Source organism: Lissotriton helveticus, chromosome 11 (genome assembly GCF_964261635.1).
Source record: "Lissotriton helveticus chromosome 11, aLisHel1.1, whole genome shotgun sequence".
Classification (NCBI taxonomy): domain Eukaryota; kingdom Metazoa; phylum Chordata; class Amphibia; order Caudata; family Salamandridae; genus Lissotriton; species Lissotriton helveticus.
Genome location: NC_136072.1, coordinates 931107001 through 931130336, shown reverse-complemented (window position 1 = coordinate 931130336; position 23336 = coordinate 931107001). Strand labels below are relative to the sequence as shown.

At 45.8% G+C, this 23336-nt stretch overlaps 1 protein-coding gene across 1 annotated transcript in view; it reads left to right on the top strand.

Annotated features, from left to right (window-relative positions):
- LOC144791330 (zona pellucida sperm-binding protein 3-like) overlaps nt 1-23092 on the top strand; it is a 30825-nt gene extending 7733 nt beyond the window's left edge. Inside the window, exons 5-10 of the mRNA XM_078666005.1 lie at nt 19984-20164; nt 21666-21774; nt 21959-22050; nt 22226-22317; nt 22571-22729; nt 22889-23092. Coding sequence (XP_078522131.1) covers nt 19984-20164; nt 21666-21774; nt 21959-22050; nt 22226-22317; nt 22571-22729; nt 22889-23076 — 821 coding nt within the window. The 3' untranslated portion in view covers nt 23077-23092. The remainder of the gene's footprint in view (nt 1-19983; nt 20165-21665; nt 21775-21958; nt 22051-22225; nt 22318-22570; nt 22730-22888) is intronic.
- Nucleotides 23093-23336: the final 244 nt, after the last annotated feature.

The following is a 23336-nucleotide window of genomic DNA, read 5'->3' as shown; positions in this document are numbered from 1 at the left end:
TGAACCAACTTTCAATTCCACATGATCTCCCTCTGGCAACACCACAGAATCTTCCTCCATTCTCTTCCTTTCCACACGTGTGGACACTTATGCTTTGAGCTTCCAATCCCCCTTGGTTTCAAAGGGGACCTTCGCCGCTGTTACTGTAGACTTATACAACACTTTTTATTTTTTATTTTTAAACAGCACGCTTTCACTGCACTCCAATGCACAAGGCCAATTGTAACCTTAAGGGTCCTGTTCCATCTTTGAAACAATTGCTCTGGGGGTAATAAACTGGTAAACGTGTTTATTGCCTTTCACAGGCAGAAAATTTCCCCTTTTGTGCAATAAAAATTGAACACCATATTCTGTGATTATGGACTCTTGTCATACCTTTTCTTTCTCGAAGCTCTTCCAAAAACTTGATTACCACTTCTGCTGTGACCTGATTGGCAAATTTAACACCTGGACCCTGGACACTGAGAATAGTAATCTTTGACTAGAAAGCATGCTTTGGATTCTTTTCTAACACGTGTTATGGACTAGAGCTACCCAAAGCAATTTTGTTTCCATGCAGGCGGATATTGTACAAGTGCTTTTTTTTTTATGATTTAGATCTCATGCATACGGCGCACACTCACGAATACTCTGTTCCACATCACCTTTGCGTCCTGGGCCACCAGTACTTTGCTTTAATGTGACGTTTGGTGGCTCTCCTTTCTAATTGACCATTGTGTGCTAACTTCACAATGTGTTCTTTCAAATCACAGCACGGATGTTCTGCACTCCCATTACGAAAGGACTCTGCTGTCTGAAGCATGATTCCTACCATGCCACCCCTTCATGCAGTTCTGCAACCTTATTCTCCTGCATGGTAACATCTCATTCCTCAAGTGAAATTTACATCTCTGAAATCTAATCTACCTGTGCAACCAGAAACTCTTCATCAATAGGCTTACTGTCTAGAACACCCTTCACCGGCAGACATGTCTATTTTCTAAAACATATATATTTTTTTTTACCCCCGGGAACCTTCATTCTGTAATTGTATTCAGACACTCGTAGGAGCCACCATTAAATTCTAGCAGTAGCTCTCCCTACCCCCTTGGTAGTAAAAACATCAGACGACGGTTATCAGCCTGAATGATAAACTCTGTGCCCTACACAACTTATAAAATCTTCTGAACTTCCAAAATAATACTTAATGCTTTGTTTTGCCCCTTTCCCATATGTCAAGACATTATTCTGAACCTTAGATATCCATTTTGAAAAAGCAGTGCATTGTTTGTTGGAAAACTGCTGAAGTTAGCCCAAAGGTCATGCACGTGTACCTATATGCCCCTTCAGGTTGATGACGGATGTAAGTGGTCTGGAGCTAGGGTGAAGAGAGATTTGATGTTATGCTTCCAACCATTCCAGAGTGGAAAACACATTTTCTCAATTGTGCTGTCATTAGCATTTCACCAGATTTTGTCAAAGGATGCCTGAAAACTCAAATGGCAGAATTCGAATTGCAGTTGAATGATGGAACCACGCACATGCCAATAACATTTGACAGTGTAATTAGTCCAGAATTGTGAATCAAATTTAAAATGACCTTTTTTTTTTTGTGTGCGTGTCTATAGATCTATATTATACACTTGCCTCCGAAATACTTGCATTCCTTGGTAAAGACACCTGCGTGGCTTCGACTGTGTTGAAAAGGTGGTTTCCCAAATCTTGCCAGTCTCGACAACCCTTTGGGGCCAAAACTACAGGAGCCGGTCATTCAAATGCCATGCATTCCTCAATCTCTTCCTAGCACAGCCTCTGTAATTTGCTGCCTAAGAGTGGTTTTATTATTAATGGAACATCGCGAGCTTTAAGTTTTGGTTTAATATTTTGGGGTTTGATTTGATGAATTGAGCAAAATTCATCAAATCAAACCCAATTCATCACTAAAAACCAAAGCATTTTTCCCAGGGCCCCAATTTCAAAACATTTGCCTCAGTTTGTGCTCCTAACATTTGATCAGCACGCTTGGGATCTATGTGCATGAGCTGTTCTTTGTTCAGTTCACCCCAAATCCCAATCCTTCACTGCATCTACTTTAGATGGAATCTTTATTCCTAGCCTCGATGGAATCCAGCAAGCCAATTAACTTTTTTCCGTTCGCCCCCATTTGAATTACTGGTGGGTTCAGATTATGCCTTGGAACCATGGCTAGATGTTCATGCCCAATTAATGTATATCAGGCTCCCGAGTCTACTATAACCCATACTACTTCACCATTCATCTTTATGGGGCAAAACGGATGATTTCCCTCGACAACCCTTGATTTGCCGACATGCAAAATAAATTGTTCTGTCCCCATGTTTAATGACCTACTTCTCTGTATGTTTTGGTGCATCTGTCAGTCACCAGGCCATTACTTACCACATCCTTTCTCAGGATCCAGAAAGACACCGCATTTCACAATACTTAGCCAAGAAAGGAATAAACACTGACCACATATAGGACCATTGCCAAGGAGCTCGCAAATAACAAGTCACAACACCTCCCCATCTGAGAGGGTACGCAGCAAATCGCAACACCTCCCCATCTGAGAGGGTACACAACGCATGCTCCTCCTAGCAATGTATTGGATAGAATAATTAGAATTTAGACATCCCTGATGGGAGCCGATTTCCCTCCCGTATCAACAATTACCCATTAGAGGGGAATCGCCCATCCCTCTGTGTACTTGGTAAAAAAGGGTCCCGATCTTCCCTCACAAGGAATACAAACAAATGATATGCTCTAGGGTTTCTTTATTACATGATAGGATGACGAAAGAAATAACTAAACATCACACACCGGCGTAGCTAGGGGGGTGCGGTGGGGGCGGTCCGCCCCAGGCGGCATCATTTTGAGGGTGGCGGCCGCGGCACTGGCCCGTTGTGGCGGCCTTTATAATTTATTTGGGAACACTCAGTGTTCCCAGATAAATTATAAAGGCCGCCGCAACGGGCCAGTGCCGCGGCCGCCGTTTGAAGCGCTAGCACTGCACAGCAGCACCGCACATGACTTCCTGCTGCTGCTCGATGCGGCGTCAGAGGGTGTCTGCAGTGAGAGTGCGAGTGAGAAGGAAGTTGTGGGAGGCTCCAGCAAGGAGCGGGCCTCACACAGCAGGAATTATTTTAAACAAGCTGGCTGGCTGGCTTTATCAAGACCAGAGATCTTATGTGCCATAAAACGTTCTTAAGTCACTCAGCATAGTGAATCGCCCCTAAACACTGTCAATTGCTGCGAATCGCCATATGTTTAACTACCGGCGAGCCGAAAGCTGCAATATCAAAAGCCTATAGCTCAAATGCCACCCTAAGGTTCCCCCTATCTGGATGTCCGCAAGTTAACAACCCGTAGGTATAAATATTAAACGGTGAAATAAATCATGAAACTTCTTATCATTAAACACAAATTTTAACCTCAAGAACATGGTTAGAAAAGGCCAAGTAATAAAATCATTCCGGACTGTTAAAAATCCTTAATATGATCTACTATAAAGTAACCAGAGCCTATATCAAGCCCTAAAAGCTTCACTCAAAGGAATTGGAGAGCTTGGAGGTTTTATAGTTTTTGTTTTAGGCAGAGGGAGATTAAGTGATTTACCCAGAATCACAGGATGGTGGGACAGTGCAGACTGAAACCTGGTTAAAAGATTTGTCAGCGTTACGCTTAAGGCCACATCCACTTACATTCACTTCCCATGTGCCTTGTTAGACAGCGGCGCAGCGCTGCTATTACTGTTTTAAGTCAGTTAAGTTGCCATCCTTTGTTCGGCCAAAGTTTAATTTACATACACATAAGCTACACTACCACTAATAAAAATAGCTCAGTGAGTTGACTGCATTGGGCTGCCATCCTTGGTTAGGCGAGAATTTTATTTACTGACTTCATCTATGTCAGTTGTGGTGGGTATTGCACGTTTTTATGTATATTAGGTTACATACTGCTTGGCATAAAATACCTTCCTCCTTAAAGCTCGTTAAAAGTGCAATTCAGTAGGTAAGTGCTATAGAAACACAACCATTCAGCTAAAAGCTGAAGTAGCAGGAATACAAATCAAATGTGAAAATGTGTGTTTACAAAACTTAGAGCACTTTTAATCATACTCCAATCCAGTTTTACTAACATATTTCAACATGTTTTCACAAAAGTAAAACTAAACAGCATTACCAAACAATTTATAATACTGATAAACCACACACTAAAAGGGCCAGAACTCTTTACTAAAACGAGGGCGTTTTTAAACAGCCAAATTCTACAATCCACATTCAAGTTAGCTGAAGATTTTTAAACACTTTTTATTTATTTTAATTGTAAGGTCAGATGAAACACTAATAATTGTGTTGATTATCGTAGATGACCGTAATATACACTTTCCTCAACCACGTCCTTGCAAAGATATGAGAGAAACACATCCCTATCTTCCAGGCGGGTCAGAAATACATGACTTGACGCATAGTCTTTAAGAGAGCCCGTCTTAAGATTTAACCACCTCTTGGCGCTTATAGGTGAACAAACAAAAAGGGTGTTGGTAAACTCTATGTGCTCAGCTCAGATGATTCATGGTCCCTTACTTAAACCATAGCATGTTATCAATTTCTTTTGGTTAACCCCTTCCCCTTTTTACCAATCTCTCCACAGCAATACATAAGTCCACGTTCCTATTAAATTCTACAATTATTGGCAGTGCGCCACAGTACTCCAGTTGTATGCCACGTTGTTAATATCAGCCCTTGGCTAACAGAGTTACCGGTATATACTCACTTCCTGTCAACTCCAATGCCCATATGCACAGTAAGCACCTCATCTCCCGGGTAAACTTTCTGCAAAACCGCCTAGACAGATTTGAAGAGTAGACCGTAATGAACGCCGTATTGCTGAGCTTCAGGATGCCATGGTTGAGCAGCCCAAAACCCTGCAACTGATTGAGAAGCAAGAAGCAGCCTTAGAAGCTGATTAGGACTGCGAAATGCCAGAAAACCTTTAAAGACCTGAAAAGAGCACTATATGATGCCCCTGAATGTGGTTCGTCCTTACATGATGCCAATTAAAGGAGTTTGAACAGTCCTGGCTCAAATTGACACGAAGGGCAGAGTTTGTCCAATGCCTTTCATTAGCAATAGACTAGTATTTTCTAGGAAACAGAGTTAGGTGACCATTCAACAAGACTGCTTTGGATACAGAAGTCGTTAACCACCACTCCTTACCCACCACCACCAGGATTCTATTCCTTTACTGTCTGGTTACACTCATCTGTTGTCAATGAATTAATCAATAAAATATCATAATGCAAACAAATGCATTTCCTATCGATTACTTTAACTTGGATTTATCTTTAAACATAGTGTGCCTTTATTTTATAAGCTGTTACCTGAAGGAGAAGACAATCGAAACTTGGGACAGAATAAACATTTTGTACTTCCAGCTTTGTTTTTAACTTACTGCCCTTCCCAACCCTCTTCCCTCTCATCCGGACTGCTACTGCCCCAACTGCAGAACTCCAGTTAGTCTAGTGATCAAGTACATTGGACTCACCTGTAGTATCCTGAACGTGCTGCCAGGGGAATTGTGGTCAAACCCAGTGTGGTGGACTGGTCTGCAGACATTGCTAAGGTCATGGATGGGGCAGATAGGGGACAGGGGACAACGGTCGTGCACAAGCTGTGCTGCTATGAGTGAGATGTCACAAACAGGGTAGGTGGAACTGATGTAAGTTTTGAGTTTCCTTCTGCTTTTCCTTCAGCGGTGTAGATAGGTGGGGGCAGGCTGCCCCAGGCGGCGCTATTTTGGGGATTGGGGTGGTCTAGACTTGGACCGTGTCATGTATGTGCATGTAACTTGCATGATCGAGGTAACTATTAGCGGCGATACTACGTGTCTCTCGGACCTCTTTCAGGTCCTCCCGTACTTTTTCCCCAGCACTCCCAGGGGGGCGGCAATCTGAAGGATAGCCCCGGGCGCCACAAGCTCTAGCTACGCCATTGACATCACAGTAAACATTAGTAGCAATCATCAACACCTACATATACATAGAGTCTGAAAATAAAAGACATAGTTAGATACAATAAGTACACCTGGAACACCTCACCATAATCTTAGGCGTCTTGTCATCTAGAGAAGGGTCCGTCTCTTTCCCTCTCTGGTTGGGTTAGGACTCTGTTCCACAAACACGTCTGCACCGTGATGTATCACCAGACCGCCAAACCACCAGACCAGCATCTCGCCCTCTCGGACCCCCTTTCTCTAATATAGAATGCAGCTCTCCATCGAAGTTTTTAGCTAACTCCGCCTACAGTTCTCATTGGATTCCTGTACCACCTCGTACCAAGAGCACAACAAGCAGCTGGCCAAGCGTTTCGCTATGACTCGGCACGAAGAGAGTACATTCTTCTTGATAGGAACCGGTCCTGTCTGGTTCACTACTGGTGAACAACACATGTAATCTAAAATTTAACCTCACCTACAGAGGCTTAGAAGATGGCTGCAGTTTAGAATATGGAGTTGCTCAATCATAGGCCTCTACTACTTGGAAAGCAGAATATTAGACCACGTCAAAGCCAATAGGCTAAAGTCCTAATTCACCTAACTCAAATAACACTATGCACTTAATCCCTCAGTATCCACTATGGAGCACATGTGTGCACCATCACCAACAACTCCACCTCGACATCCCATACCTTCTATTCTTTGGCAAGATTATTCTAATGCAAGACCATTCTACATTAAGGTTAAAGTAACATAGCACACTAAAGTCAGTACACAATGGTGGTGATCGATGGTCATCACAGAGCATCAGACCACTAAAGTGGCTGATTCACTACACCATGTTTTCACATTGGCTGGCAATTAACAGCAGATTTTAGACACTCCAATTCTGCCCAAGATCACAATAGCAAAATGCCCTTTTAGCTTACACTTCCCACAAGTCTACCTCACTCTGGGTCATTTTAGTCAGCGGCCACTGACGCTATTTCTAATTCAAAGTCACATTTATGATTAGTCAGTTTCACTAACTCCTTTCATAGTCTTCAGATACAATTTCTCTAAAACCTTTGTTGGTATTCTCCGCTCGCTGCACAATGTCAGTAGCTTTTTGTAGCAATAAATTGGTTTATCGCTTCTCCTTCTTGCTGTGTACATTTTTTTTGTCTTTTTTCTAACTTATCCCTCGATCTCACCCAAGAAACTCTTGTAGTTACAAGAAGCGGCTAATAGTCTCAATACAGCTACAAAAGTTTCTACCCATGTGCCTGGCAATTGTCCCCTCTTTAAAATTTTGAATCTCGACCACTTCATCCTCCTTATTTCCAAAAGTAATATACAATTTCATTATGCTGCCTCCTTATAAGCTTGGATACTTTCTTTCCATACAAGCACTGGCCCTCCTGGTGCACTTTTACCTTCCATAATTGGCGATGCTAATCTGGTGAAACAACTTGGTAGTGAAGAAGTGTACTACACTTGCTCTGCTCTATTACATCTAGCATTTAAGTTCACTGTGTACTTGGAATATCCGGATTTGTCCTTGCAGGGTCCCTGCACTTTCAGTTCAAAATTAATAAATGAATGGCCACAACAGTGCAGCAACCAGTGTGTCTTTATTGATTTCTAACATGCACAACAGTGATAAGGTTTTGTAAGCCACACTTTTACCACCATGCGCTGTCCTTTATTCTTAAACTCCGTTGCCCACGTTGCTGTTTCCTAGTAGCAGGTAAATCAGTGGAGCCAAAGTATTGGCACGTGTCCTTGCCACCAATGTAATTGAATGACGATGCACAGCAGCATATATTGTCATGCTAGAGATGGATACCAATTCACGCAGTTGCACCAAATGTCAACAGACATGTTGGAAGGGCTTTGGTCTCGCGAGCTTTCACCCCCAACCAGAGCACTTGGTCTAACAGGTCTGGTGGTCCCCACAGACTCAGCCTTGACTAAGGGGGGGCGGGTGGGCTGATTAAGTTTGGCACCCCTCCTGTGCAATTACCTCCCATGCGCTCACAGGATGGGTAAGCCCATGGTGCGCCCACCTGCCTGCCCTGGATTCAGATTGGAATCGAGGGCAGGCGGGCAGTGCGACAATGGCATGGCGGTGGTCCGTTGGGCACATAGGAGAACATAACATGCAGATCACTGCTGTGACTGCATCTACAGCACGCTTCTGCATAGTGTGGCATTCTCCATGTTGTGCATGCCACTCCATGCAGGAACATAGGTGCAAGTATAGGGAGGTACATGTGCCCCCCTCACACGCATCCCCATGGGCAAATTTGCCTGTGTGCCCTGTTAGAGACCCCCTTACTTGCATGTCTGCCACTCTTTTTCTCGGTGGGCTCACTGCCATGAAATGGTGGAAATGCTGATCTGAATATGCTCAGTGGTGCTGGCATTGGCACTGCCAGTATATTCCTACCCCTTAACCCATGACACTGCTGTGGGATCCTGGAACCCGCTGGAGGCAGTGGTCCTGTGGTCTGACTGCCACACTCCAAATACGGCGGGCAGACCCACAGGGGTGGCAGTGGTCAGACTACCCCAGCAAGTATGGTGGTCCTAGGACCACCATACTCTTAAAGTCCCTAATTGTGAGCTGCACCCTCTGAGCAAGGAAGTGGCATCCAAGCCAAGGGATGCTCTCCTCACTTGTGCCATCAGTGAAAAATGGGGTGTATAAATACAGTGAGTAATGCAGACGTTTATTGGTATCCGCCTTCAGGGAGGAATCTACCAGCTAATTGCCCAGTATAGTCTCCACTCCATGAAATGTGGATGCCATCATAGCATTCATTGCTCCCAAAAGGTTGTCCGTTACACCAGCTCCCCATTTGTTAGCATTTTCCTGAGCTCAGTCACCTACTTACATTGATCCTCAGCACAGGGTATAGACTGGCGGGGGGAGGGGGCAGATAAGGCCTGTATGAAGAATCATGCCTGTCCCTGCCTTCTAAATATATTCTTGTTGTAGTTTTGCAAAATATTGGTATTGGGCTGATCTTCAAATACTAACTTTGTCTGCACCACATGTGATCTCTTCCCTAGCAGAAGCCTATCCATGTCCAAACTGTTTGCCACGCCTACCTTCTTAAACGTATACCTTCCTACTGGTCTAGTATGAACATTTATTCTGCGTGCTCTCGAGTGAAATACTCCAGTGTTCTACATCGTAGGTTGTCAAACTATCAGAGCTCACAGCCCCTCTCGGTTCTGTCCAAATGTCCATCCTTCCTGAAGCTGCACCGTTGGTGGCTGATGGTACAAAAAGGCAACATATAAAGTTTGTGGCTGGCACACATGGAGCTTACTGGAGTCCAGCAATTGTAGGGCCAGCTTTCACGCAACATTTAGCGACCAATACATTATGGTCTACTTACCTACTATGAGCTACCCTTCTATAGAAGACTCAAGGACCCACTGCAGGTGTGCAGTGCTAATCTTGCTCATCTTTCTAGTTCCTCTGTACATGTGCTGATTGCCTTGTTCAAGAGCAGGTAATCTTAAATAAAGTTAACCAGCCGCACAGGGGTGGGATTGCTATTATCTTTTTCACTGAAGCTAGTCAGTCAGTCATATAGTCTTCTATAGCGCAACATATCACCGTTCGGTCTCAGGGCGCTTGATGACCGTGAGGGTCATCAGGTCGCTATTAGTTGGGAAATAGCCAGGTTTTTAGTTCCTTACGAAAGGACATATGATCTGAAATGGAAGAGATATGTGGGGGAAGCTTGTTCCAGAGATGGGGGGTGAGATGAGAAAAAAGACCGCCCACCCTGTCTCGTGGTGCGCACTCTCAATGGTGTTAAGAGAAATTTAGAACTAGATCTCAAAGTTCTGGTAGGTTGGTATTTACGCAGTTTATTGTATAGGTACCCTGGGCCAGAGTGGTAGAGGCTCTTATGTATGAGGTAAAGTCTTACATTTACCTCTCAGCCTAATTGGTAACCAGTGTAGGGATTTCAAATTGGCACAGGAGGATGATCTCCTGGGTAGGTCCAGAATCAGTCTGGCAGCAGTGTTTTGAAGGGTTTGTAACTTGGCATAGTCACTGTTATTTATAGAAGCCAATAGTGCATTACCATAAATCTACTCGACTCATAATTAGGCCCTGGATCAATAGTTTGCGAGAATCGATTGGTAGCCACTTAAAAATCCTACGCAGATTACGTAATATCCCATAACAAGTGCCAAATACCCGGTTCACATGAGCTTTCATTAACCGTTTATTGTTCATAGTGATCCCCAAATTTGCAAATAGTTGATTTAGGTGGTGGGCAGGGGCCCAGTGATTGGGGCCACCAGTCACTGGACCAGTAATCTTCAGCTCTGCCAAACAGAATTATCTCCGTTTTGCTCTTATTCAGTTGCAATTTATTTAGACCATCCAGTTATCAATGTGGGTCATACATTTCTTGAACCTGATGATAGTGTCCGAGGGGTCAGGGCCAAAAGTTATCAGCAGTTGTGTATCATCTGCATATGATACCGTTTCAAAGCCATACAGTTTAATTATTTTGGCGGAGTCACATACAAATTAAAGAGCATGGGACTCAGAATGGATCCCTGCGGTACTCAAAAACATACTGATCTGCTGCATGCTGCTATAGGAGCAAGGTGCACTGAGGTAGATCGATCTCTTAAATAGTTCTTAAACCAGTCCAAGGCCTTCCCCTGGACCCCATCTCCCAGAGCCGTTGTAACAAGATATCATGGGAGATGGTGTCAAAAGCGGCCGATTGATCCAACAGCACCAAAATGGCTGATTCCTTCTTATCAAGGGCAAGCCTGATATCGATCATTTCGACTACCACCGTTTCAGTGCTGTGCGCAGCGCGAAACCCAGATTGAGAGGGAAGCTAGATGTATGCTTACAGAGCTAGCCATTTTAGGAAGCAAGACCGCATTCTGCTATTACCTTGTCCAGCAAATTTACCTTAGCCGGATTGTTTGATCTCTTCCAGTTGTGGCTACTAGTTTTACGTCCTCTTAACAGATCTCCTGCCATCTTGCACCCTATGCTACTCTAATTTGTTATTGGAGGCCTTAATCTCCACTTTGACATGTCCTGCGGCAGCTTCTGATTACAGATTTGGAAGCCCTTCAACTTTTACAATTGGTGCTCACCGCGCACAATCAAGGCCCTATTCTAGACATGTTTTTTTCGAACATAACTAGTTGATCAAGTTGATCAGTAGATTGACCATTTTGCCATACCAACACAGGTCCCTGATAACTTTATACCTGCCCAGGGACAGTCGCAAAGGACTCAGAAAAGGGCAATGATGACCATGGCAACTTTTATTCAGGCCCTGGCCTTGACTAGCCCTAGGCAGGACCAGGTTGTTAATTTATCTAACTCAGAAGATTAGATAGCTGGGGTACTAGATCAAATTGCAAGACAGGTTGACCATACTGCTAAAAGGTCTAAACCCTCGGAGGAATGGTTTTAGTGATCTACTTGCATTAAAAAAGAACTGCAAACACCTAGAGCGCATTTGGCACAAGAACTTTGAACCGACCCATTGATCAGGCCAACTATCAGGCAGCATTGAAGGGATACCACATGCGTATTAAGGTGACTCCCCATGCTTTCTATGCCTGCAAAATTGAGGCAGCCCAAATTTCAACTGAAGGTTTTTTACATTGTCAAATATCTATCCTCCTTCGATGGTGTCAGTGGCTTATCTGCTTCCAGACGAACGATGTAATGCAATTGCTCAGTTTTTGGTAATAAGGCTGCGTCTGTTTACTCTACGTTCCCTGAGGTGTCCAGGAACATCCCATGCTGCAGCGTGTGGTTTGAAACTGTTGAATATTTGAAGCCATTAGACTTGAGATGTCTTCTCTGGCAGCAGTTGTCTGGTTCTCCATGTGACCCTACTGCTCCAAGGGTTCTGGAACGAGGAATATCAGTGATTGCACCTATTCTCTGTGCAGTGTTGATTGACCTTACCGCCCTCAAATGAAGGATTCAAAAGGTCCATCACGCCACTGAGGTGCCTCTTTAAAAAAAAAAAAAAAAAAAAAATAATAATAAAAAAAAAAAATTCTCTGGATCCATCTAAGCTTAAACATTTCAGGCCAATATCATTGCTCTCTATTGCCTTTAAAGTTATTTAAAAAATGGGTAAATCTGTAGCTTTTCATCTTTGTGACCAAGAGCTTCATAGGACTCAGTCAGGCTTTCGCCCCCTGTATAGCATAGTCTTCATTACTTCTAGCATCGGAGTCCATCTGTCAAGTCATGGACAAGGGTGATACTGTGGCAGGGCTTTTAGATCTTAGTGCAGCCATCGATGGTGTCCCACAACCTCACGTTTGAGTGGTTGGGGATATGCGGTGTCGGAGACACAACCTCGCAGTGGTTAGACTCCTTTCTGCAGGACTAATCCTTTCAGGTGTTCAAGCCTTTTCTATCCCAGTCCAAGGTTTTCCCACTGCAGCATGGGGTGTCCAAGGGGCCTTCCTTAAACCCTACATTATTTAATCAGTATTTGCGCCCACTGGCTTATCGTCTAGCGGTATGGATATAATATTTCGTATGCTGATATGCAATTGGTTATCACCTTGTCACAGAATGAAACTGGCACTGCTGCGCTGTTAAGGGCCTGTTTGATGGAGGTGGCCCGGTGGATGGACCTCCGTTTTCCTAAACTAAATGCTGAAAAAACTGAGGCCATTATCTTGGGGGACCAGTCATCTATTTGGTCCTCTCTGGTCGCCAGACTTGCTCGGTCCTCTGCCTCTTCCTAAGCCAAGAACCTGGAGATCTGGTTCGATGTCCAGCTCTCCTTCAATCATAAGATCACAGCACTTGCAGGCAGTAGTGGCTGGTATTTAACGGCGCTGGGGGACAGGTCACGGGGAAAGGGTGAAGAAAAAGAAATCTACACTTATCTGTATGCTGTCTGCTGCCATCACCTCCTCTCCCCACTTTCGGGGCAAGAAGCCAAAAGCACCGGTTCCCAGCCTTCCGATAGCCAAGCACAATGCTGCAATGCACGTGGATCAGCCGCAAAATAGGAGGCTGGGCATCTTCTCATTGCAGGCTGTAATGCAGTCTGCATGGAGAACATGTAAAGACCGTATGACGGTTTGACCAACCCAAGACTGTTGGTCAAAGCGTCCTGTGCACTTGGAGTGAGCAAACCACTCCCCACCACCCTGCTCTGTGAGCAGAGCATCCCGCCCCTAGCCAGCTGAGCAAAGGAAAAAATAAAATGATCTCAATGAGTTACTATTTTAATTTTCACCCTTGTCCTGCTCAGTGGGGCAACACTCCTCCGCCTTAGTGGAGGAGCCGCAACTGCTTGCAGGCAAGTGCTTTGGGATTTGAATATCCCTTAGCAAGATTCTTGGACTCCTCCCTGAGGTTAGCAGAAAGACAGTAGTTCAGGCCTTGGCCATTTTAAGGCTGGTCTACTGTACTTTCCTGTATCTGGGTGTTACGCAGTCTCGTTTGTTGAGACTTCAGGAGGTACAAAATGCTGCCGCTTGTCTGCTATTGAATCTCCCTAGGTGGTTTTCTTTGGGATTTGTTGTTTCAAAGTTTTACTGGCTACCACTTGAGAAACGAATTACTTTTAAAGCTATGTGCTACTATCGTAAGATCCTGTGGAAAACTGGTCCTTGTTACTTGTACCCTTACTTTAAGCCCTACGACCCCACTAGGTTAAGATTTGCCGGGTCTTTGCTAGCATCAGTTCCCTTTGTTAAAAAGGCACAGATTGGAGGGTGCTCCTTTCATTTTGTAGCAGCCAATCAATGAACTCCCTGCCTCTGATAATTAGACTCAAACCATCAGAAGCACGGTTCGCAACACGTTAAGGACTTAGCTGTTTAGGTAAGCCTAATGGGCCAGGTTTAATATATAGTCTTTGGTGATCTGGGTCACTTTATCTAGAGCTGGGACAATTCGGTGTGAAGTAGCCATGTGTTTTATAAGTGACTTTATTATTCATACAGATTGATAAAAGGCTGTGCACTGAGCTGGCTCCAGTCGGGCCAGCATGACTTGCAGATGGGGGCGGGGGGGTGGCGCAGGAAAATGCAAAGCGCACATAACTGGTTTAGTCGGCCCCAGAGGGCTGACCAAACAGTTGGGGCCCACAGCATTGGGCAAGCCACTCCTCCCTGATCCACATGCCCCCCCAATCAGGCATACCCTTCTGTTTTCTTGCAGTGAGAGAAGCAGAAACAAAATGGTATTTAAAATAACCATTTTATGTTTCTGCTTCTTGCACTGCGAGAAAGCAGTGGGGCAACGCTCCTCAGCCCTAATGGAGGAGCCGCCCCTGGCTGGCTTTTGGCTTCTGTGGACACTCTGGCTGACAATTTGACCTAGTGATCAAGCCGGCTACCCTGTATCTGCTTTTCGGTTACTGCTGCTCCAGTGAGCCCCTTTGCAGCAGGATTACAAGTAATTGGCAAGATCCTGACCTCACCTAGGATTGTTGCTTCGGTGAAGTCAGAAGGAAGTTTACTTACAGACTTTCCATCACTTCGATTATCTTCTCACCCTCTTCCCTTTTTCAGTTGCTGAGGAACCAAAGATTAGGGCCCTGCCCCACCAGTCTCTACTTGGTCAGAGAGGGAAGCCGCTGTGAAAACTCAGTGTAGTCTCCTATTTAAAGTCGTTTCGTAGTTCTATCAGGAAATGAAGAAACTATGCAAGTAATTGTTGAACAATGGCTCGGTGCCCCCCAACATGCAGCAATATCCCAAAGTGCAAAAGCGATGAAACCTATCAGTTGAGGATATCCACTTCACAGATCGGTGGGCGGATTGGGGGTAAACCCCTTTCAAAGTATTGAATTTAAGGCCCCCAGATATATGAATGTAAGGCCCCCAGATATAATTACCAATGATGAAGAGGAATAAGCACTTGTGTATATAATTTCAAATATGCAAAAGATTTTCTTATATCACCCCAATATATTAATAAATCGTATGAAGTGACTATTGTCCACTGTAAAAGGCAGGTAGATGTCATGTACATTTAGAGGTTGACTGCCTGAGGGACAAAAACCTCACATCCTTGATTATACTGTTCACATTTTTGCCTACATTTACCAGAGCCTCCACTTCAGGAATTATTTCATGTTATGTATGTCACGTATCTTGGTAGTGTTTGAAGATGGATCTTGGTCACTGACTGGAAAAGCTTTTTAAAAGAGGTCCAGAAAGTGTGTAAGCAACCAGGGGCAAAACCCTAGTCCCTTGCCCCAGGTGTTACCCTCATTGCTCATCCCACCTCCATTCCAAAACCCCAGTGAAACTCCTGCTAAGAGGTAACCTGTCACCAGGTAGTCACTGCAGAGTGGAATGACCTTTTAAAAGCCCTCTAAGCCTCTGCATGCCACACCCTCTTGCTGCTCAGAGCTCTGGATCTGAGTTCTGATGTATCACTGGCTACGATAGCAACGGGAGGATTCTTGTATTCTTGACTCACTCCTCTCACTCGAGCAGAGTGGTCGCTCCCAGTGTCCCCTGCCTGCACCTGGTATCGTTGGACTTGCATTTCCTTTGCTGGAATTACTTCTGACTATTTCATATTGCCTGCGTTTAGCCTGCTGCTCGCCGCTTTAGCTGCATTTGCATATTTGTCATTTGTCAAATTCATATTGCCTGCGTTTAGCCTGCTGCTCGCCGCTTTAGCTGCATTTGCATATTTGTCATTTGTCAAATTCATATTGCCTGCGTTTAGCCTGCTGCTCGCCGCTTTAGCTGCATTTGCATATTTGTCATTGAAAGTGTACTTTGTACTCGGTTTGCGCGTCTGTGCTCCCCCCTCCGCCTCCATTTTGTTTATTTGTTGTTATCGTCCTCGTGGACCCGCCCCGCCTCCCAGCTGAGACGCCCTCCCACTGAATAGAACAGCGCTCTCCTCCCTAAAGGCGCCGTGACTCGCTCCTCTCACTCGAGCAGAGTGGTCGCTCCCAGTGTCCCCTGCCTGCACCTGGTATCGTTGGACTTGCATTTCCTTTGCTGGAATTACTTCTGACTATTTCATATTGCCTGCGTTTAGCCTGCTGCTCGCCGCTTTAGCTGCATTTGCATATTTGTCATTGAAAGTGTACTTTGTACTCGGTTTGCGCGTCTGTGCTCCCCCCTCCGCCTCCATTTTGTTTATTTGTTGTTATCGTCCTCGTGGACCTGCCCCGCCTCCCAGCTGAGACGCCCTCGCCCCTCCCCCTCCACCATCCATATATGCCCACTGCATCAACGCGCAGCGTTTACGCGCAGCGACCGCGCCCAATCCGCGCCCAATCCGCGCCGAAGGTGCGCCAAAGATAAGCCCGTCTACGCCCGTCCGCGCCTGGACCGCGCCCAGCGCCAGACCCCCTGCCCCTCGCGCTCCCCAGCCCTCCCGCATTACCTATGATGCAGCCACCCTCCTAGCCCTTAACCCCGATCGCTCCCCCCACCTGCGTCCAAGCCGCTCCTGGACACACCCATGGACCTTTCTCCTGCTACTCCTGCAAATTCAGCGGCACTGACAACATCTCCACTACGATCACACCACAGACTCTCGACCCCAAACAACGAAAGTGCATCCTTCTCAACACCCGATCGGTCCACAGACACGCCATTGACCTATGGAACCTACTAGACACCATCTCTCCAGACGTCGCCTTCCTAACAGAAACTTGGATGAACGCTTCCTCTGCCCCAGACATCACCATTGCCATCCCTGAAGACTATAAGATCACACGCAAGGACCGCGCCAACCACACAGGAGGAGGAATCGCCATCGTCCATAAGAAATCAATCCGCATCTCTACCAGCTCTGACGCCAACCTCGCTAACTCCGAACACCTTCACTTCCAGATCCACATCGATCCCAAGACCACACTCAGAGGCACCCTCCTCTACAGACCACCAGGACCCCGCGCAAAATTCAGTGAAGACATCACGGACTTTATCACCCCACACGCGCTCCCCTCCAAAGACTACATCCTTCTGGGAGACCTCAACTTTCACCTCAAAGATCAACGACCGCAACACCGCCACCCTCTTAGACAACCTCGCCAACCTCGGACTTAAACAACTGGTCACTTCCCCCACCCACATCGCAGGTCACACACTCGACCCCATCTTCACCTCCAGCAATCATGTCTCCTTCAGCCACACTACGGACCTCCTCTGGACTGACCACAGCTGCGTTCACTTCACCTACAACAAGCCGAAACCCACCAACCACCTCCAACCAACTCTGCAAAGAAACTGGAACAAAATCACCTCGGACCAGATCTCCGCCTCGCTCCTTCTAAACGCCCCAGCCCACTCTTCTAACGCAAACGAAGCCGCCGCCAACTTCACCCTATGGTTATCCAACACCGCCGACACCGTAGCACCACTGAAAAAACGTCAAAGCAAACCTAGCAGCAAAAAGGCCTCATGGTTCAACGATGATCTTAAGAAGTCCAAGAAACTCTGCCGCTCCCTTGAAAAGGCCTGGAAAAAAGACCCAACCACTAGCACCAAGGACGCCTTCAAAAACGCCACCCGCACTCACCACCAACTAATCCGAAAGGCCAAGAAAACAGCATTCAAGGATCGACTTGACGACAACGCCCACAACAGCAAGGAACTTTTCAACATCATCAAGGAATTCACCAACCCTTCAGCCAACTCCAACGACATCACCCCCTCTCAAGCCCTCTGCGACTCCCTAGCCTCATTCTTCCACAACAAGATTGCAGACATACACAACAGCTTCGACAACCAAACCGGAAACCAACCCACCCTACCACTTGCTGAACACTCTCCCCCCGTGAACACCCTTAACGACTGGAACCCAATCTCCACCGAGGACACAATCCGCCTGATGAATTCCATCCACTCAGGATCCCCCACAGACCCATGTCCTCACCACATCTTCAACAAAGCAGACTCCGTCATAGCACCGCACCTCCGAGATGTCATCAACTGCTCCTTCAACTCCGCCACCTTCCCGGAAGACTGGAAACACGCTGAACTCACCGCCCTTCTGAAAAAACCCACAGCGGACCCCACCGAACTCAAAAATTACCGCCCCATCTCGCTTCTTCCATTTCCGGCCAAAGTCATCGAGAAAGCTGTCAACAACCAGCTCGCCGCCTTCCTCGAAGCCAACAAATCCCTCGACTCCTCACAATCCGGCTTCCGAGCAAAACACAGCACTGAGACCGCCCTCATCGCAGCAACAGACGACATTCGAACTCTACTGGACAATGGAGACACAGTCGCCCTCATCCTCCTCGACCTCTCTGCAGCATTCGACACAGTCTGCCACAGCACCCTTTTACAACGCCTCAATAACATCGGAATCCAAGGAAAAGCACTTGAATGGATCACCTCGTTCCTCTCCGGAAGAACCCAGAGAGTCCGCCTTCCACCATTCAAGTCCGAGGCCACTGAAGTCATCTGTGGCGTACCACAAGGATCCTCACTCAGCCCCACCCTCTTCAACGTTTACATGAGCCCCCTCGCGGCCATCGCCCGCCAACACAACCTCAACATCATCTCTTACGCGGATGACACTCAACTAATCCTTTCTCTCACCAATGACCCTAGCACCGCCAAAACTAACCTACACGAAGGAATGAAAGAAGTTGCCGAATGGATGAAACAAAGCCGTCTGAAACTGAACTCAGACAAAACAGAAGTCCTCATCCTAGGTACATCCCCCTCTGCATGGGACGACTCCTGGTGGCCGGAAGCTCTCGGAAATGCACCCATCCCGACAGACCACGCACGTAACCTAGGCATCATCCTGGACTCTTCACTCTCAATGAACAGACAAGTCAGCGCCGTATCCTCTTCCTGCTTCAACATTCTTCGCATGCTCAGAAAAACATTTCGCTGGATCCCCACCGAGACAAGGAAAACAGTCACCCATGCTCTGGTCACGAGCCGACTGGACTACGGAAACACCCTCTACGCAGGCACTACCGCTAAACTCCAGAAGAAACTCCAACTAATCCAAAACGCCTCAGCCAGGATCATATTAGACATCCCACGCAACGAACACATCTCTGGTCACCTTAAAGACCTCCATTGGCTATCCGTCAATAAGAGGATCACTTTCCGACTGCTAACCCACGCACACAAATCACTCTACGACATCGGACCAGAATGCCTCAACTCACGACTGTCCTACACCCCCTCCCGCCAACTACGATCTTCCAGCCAAGCCCTCGCCACGGTACCTCGCATCAACAAGACCACCATGGGAGGCAGATCCTTCTCATACCTGGCTGCTAAAACATGGAACTCACTCCCCGCTTACCTTCGCCTTACCCAGAACCACCTAGCATTCAGAAAGCAACTTAAAACGTGGATATTTGACAAGTAATCCTCCTCCCCTCCTAAGCGCCTTGAGACCCTCTGGGTATGTAGTGCGCTATATAAATTCTATGACTTGACTTGACTTGACTTGTAAGCCATATTTAACGTGTTTCACACTTACTGGAGATGCCACAGGATGGTATATTTGCAAAAACTGTAGCCAGATTAGAGACTCGCCATGCTTGTTACATCCTCCATGAGGTCACAGACCAGTATATTTACTGCAGTCTTATTTTCTGTATGTGACCCAAGCAACCACTCCTATTAAGCCAGCCAAGATGTTCCATTAGGCCACGAAGCATTGCAGAGATCCAGCCAGCATGAATTTGGGTAGTGGCACACTGGTTGGGCCACATACATTATGCACTTTTTTGCATGCACTTAAATGTGTTGGGCTATGGACATCTTCAATGAGACTTGTAAACTGGGTCCCACCCGGTGTGCTATTGTGTGCCACGTGCCTTGTACATGTGCCACCTGCAAAGATAGATGCATATGTTTTGTGTTTTTATTCTCAGTGTCTAACATGTCACCTTTTCAATAAACTGCAATTTAAATTGTGAAAACAATGTCAAACCTTTCTGTGTTGGCAATTTAATAAATGGAGACTTGGTTTGAAGATGTTCTCGTTTTGTACCCTGACAGCTGATTTCAGTGCTCCTTCAAGCAACAGCACGTATTCGCTTGGGTCCAATATCAACATCGAGATTTCTTTGCAGAGTGCCTTCCACCTGCCCATGCAGATCTATGTAGATGAGTGCACAGCTGCTCCCAGCCCTGACCTGGAGACTGCCACGGTGAAGTACAGCGTTGTCAATAACCATGGGTCAGCATCATTCTCTTCATTCCATGAACACAGGCAGGAGCAGAAGCTCCAGCAGCACATTGAAGTAACACAATGTTCAGGTGGCCTTGGATGTTAGCTTAGAGCAAGTCCAGTGGAGAAAAGGTGCTTAGTTGGTGTTTGCATGAGGCTGGTTGTACAGAACTAGGGATATGCACAGTAATGCTGCTGGAAATGCCCCGGGTCTGATGCAAGGTGCAGACGGATGTAAATGGGGGCTATAAACTGGTGAAAACCTACACCGTATTGAGTTTGACTGGAACAGCAGGAGTGCTGGGCAATATTTCAGGTGGATCAGGTTATTCTTTCATGGCACCACCAGGTATCGGTCGCCGCCAGTATGACTTCGAGATGCAAATTCTGTGCTCCTACCTGGATCATTACACCAGGTTAACCATACTAACACTTTTTTCTATTGCATTTACTTCATTTTCCTAGACCAAAATCCATAAAAGTACCTTTGCACATGCAATCATCAAATGGACCTAAAATAACAATGTTAGTCTGACTGTTCTCCTCAAACTAGTTACTTTTCAATTGCAAGGAAAATACCAAAATGATCATTTTACCGAAGGTCAATTGCATTAAAAAGTCTGTACTTTAAAAATAAGTCAAAATGATACCTGGTTCAAGTTTAAATTTTTTTTTAAATGAAGACCGATGCATAGTGGTATGTTTACCCTGAGTGACATATAAGAAACTACTTGCATTTGCTTGATAATGTTACTTGAAACCCTTGATTTTGTCCAGGGTGGACCCCAGTCTGCTTTCACAAAGTAGCACTAATTATTTGGGACTCTGACAAATGTAAATGATACAGATGACGTTGGAGGCCCAAACTAATCTCTTGTGCCATCATTCAATATTTTTAGCATTAAATAGCAACTTGTCGGCATAAAATAAACCTATTGATTCCAGTTATCACAGAATGAATAATACTACCTACAACGCCTCTGTGACTCTTACATAAAGCTAAGAATTTATTATCCTAACCAGACATTTCACATAAAATGTATCACCTTCATGATTTTCGGTACAACAAGAATGGTTTGCCTTATCTTCTATAGATCTGGAGAAGTGAGCCTCTGTCAGGTTTCCCGGGTCCATGTGTGATTTACTACTCCGGTCCATGTTTTTTCTTTGATTTGTAATCTGGTTTATTCTATTCTAAAATAGGACTAGAAGTGCCGGATTTCCAAGGGAAAAATAACTGTCATGCAGCGGCACATTACACATGGACCTGGGCAACTTGAGGAGTTATGGCAAAGCGAAAGCTTCGGAATCAGCACGTGAATTACAGATTATTTTGGAACACAAATTGCTTTTTTCAAACCATTGTTTCAAGTGATGAGTAGTGTAGCTACTAATGTAAACATCCGCATTTCTGCACCCTAAGGAATCCTGGTCTTGCCCTAGTAGTTCTCGTAAGAGAAAACCTAGAATAACTGCTTATATATTCACACGCTTGCGTCCTTTCTTCAAGGTGCCTCATTGATGGAAAAATGGGAGATTCCAAGTTTGTCGCGAGGCCAAGCCCTTCAAGAATCCAACTCTCCCTCCAGGTCTTCCGGTTTGCTGGAGAGAACACTGATGTAAGCATTGGGTTTGGGGGGGCATCTGAGGGCTCTTCAGTGGAGCTCAATTGCAGTTTAAAAGATGGGCAAAGTGGGGCATGCAGTAGGGAGAGTTGCTGGAAATGAGTCCCTCTCCTTTTATTTCAATGTATTTTTCAACAAAAGATGGGACAAAGTGCCTAACGGTCTGCTTCTCCTACAGGTGTATCTGCATTTCCAGGTGTTAGTTTGGGATCCAAGCGTGCTGACCGACCCCACTAGGAAAGCGTGTTCATATAACCGAATCACAGGAAGGTAAAACAGTTGGATCACCTGAAATTTTGGAACCTCCTGGCCATGGCTAAACTATTTTAATTGAAGGCTATTTTAAAGGTCTCCAGCATGGTCATAAAAGCGTTGATTACGAGGTGGGAGGGGTGGAAACAGGTGTATGGGTACATCAAATGATCATCGTGGTTTGTACCTACAGGTGGGAGCTCCTCGATGACCCCGTCTCCAGTTCCGTCTGCATGTGCTGCGAGTCCATCTGCCCAGCTCCACGCTTTGGGAGAAGCTTGAAGGGTACCATGTTCTCACTAAATAATGCCTTAAATAGACCCTGTGCCTTAGCCTCAGCAATGTTTAGTGGTTCATTGTGGTGCATGTTGTCTCTTCACTGTGCGCTGGGTACATTTAATCTTGTCCTCACTGCATATGGGAATTTATTCCCTGCATATTGGAATGTGTTCACTGCAAGCCTGAGCTTTCCTGAAGGTGCTTGGAGACTGGTTTTGGGGGTGTACTCTTTGACTTTTTGACCTCTGTCCTAAAACAGGTATGGATTCTCCACTGGCCTCCTCCCCTAATCCAGGTTCAGCGGCTCCACTCGTCCGCACAGTGCGGGTTGGCCCACTGCGGGTGAAGGAGTCTGACCCAAGAGCTGGAAGCTTTGAGTGGAACATTAACAGTTCTCTGACCATACAAGTTCCTGAAGGTAATTCCTCTGTTAATGGAAGACTGGTGCAATAAAGGGGATTCTTAACACCACAGAAGGCCTAAGATCTGCCTATTCTATTGGGGCCTGAAGCAGGAGTTAGTTGCTTATCTCTGGTTTCCACTCCATCTTCACATGTGTGCTCCTCTTATTGTGCAGGACCACGTAAAATTTACCTTCCGCCTGCTGTTGGAGCCTTACTGATGGAAATGGCTGTGCTGATCCTGCTGTCTATGGGAGTCCATCTGTATAATCGCAAATGGAAGACAAGAGCAGGAGAGCTGGATTCCACGGCGGAAAGCGAGAACTCCAGGCTCGTGCTGAACGAAGAGATTGATTCGCAATAAAAATCAGTGAATGATAGTTTAAGTGTCCTATTTTTATTTCTGTAAAATTGCTTCTCAATGGTCTCCATCCAGGATGCTCGTGTTGTGGGTGATGTTGATATGTAGTGATGCAGTGGCTCTTCATGCCAAGGTCGCTCGGTCATTGTAGCTTTTTTTCATGGCTCACACTGTAAATCAGTCTGGAGGAGAGACTGACTTTGTTTAGTTATTTGTGGTATGGTTGTAAAGAGATTTGTATTGCATTGCCAAGGCTAAGTCTT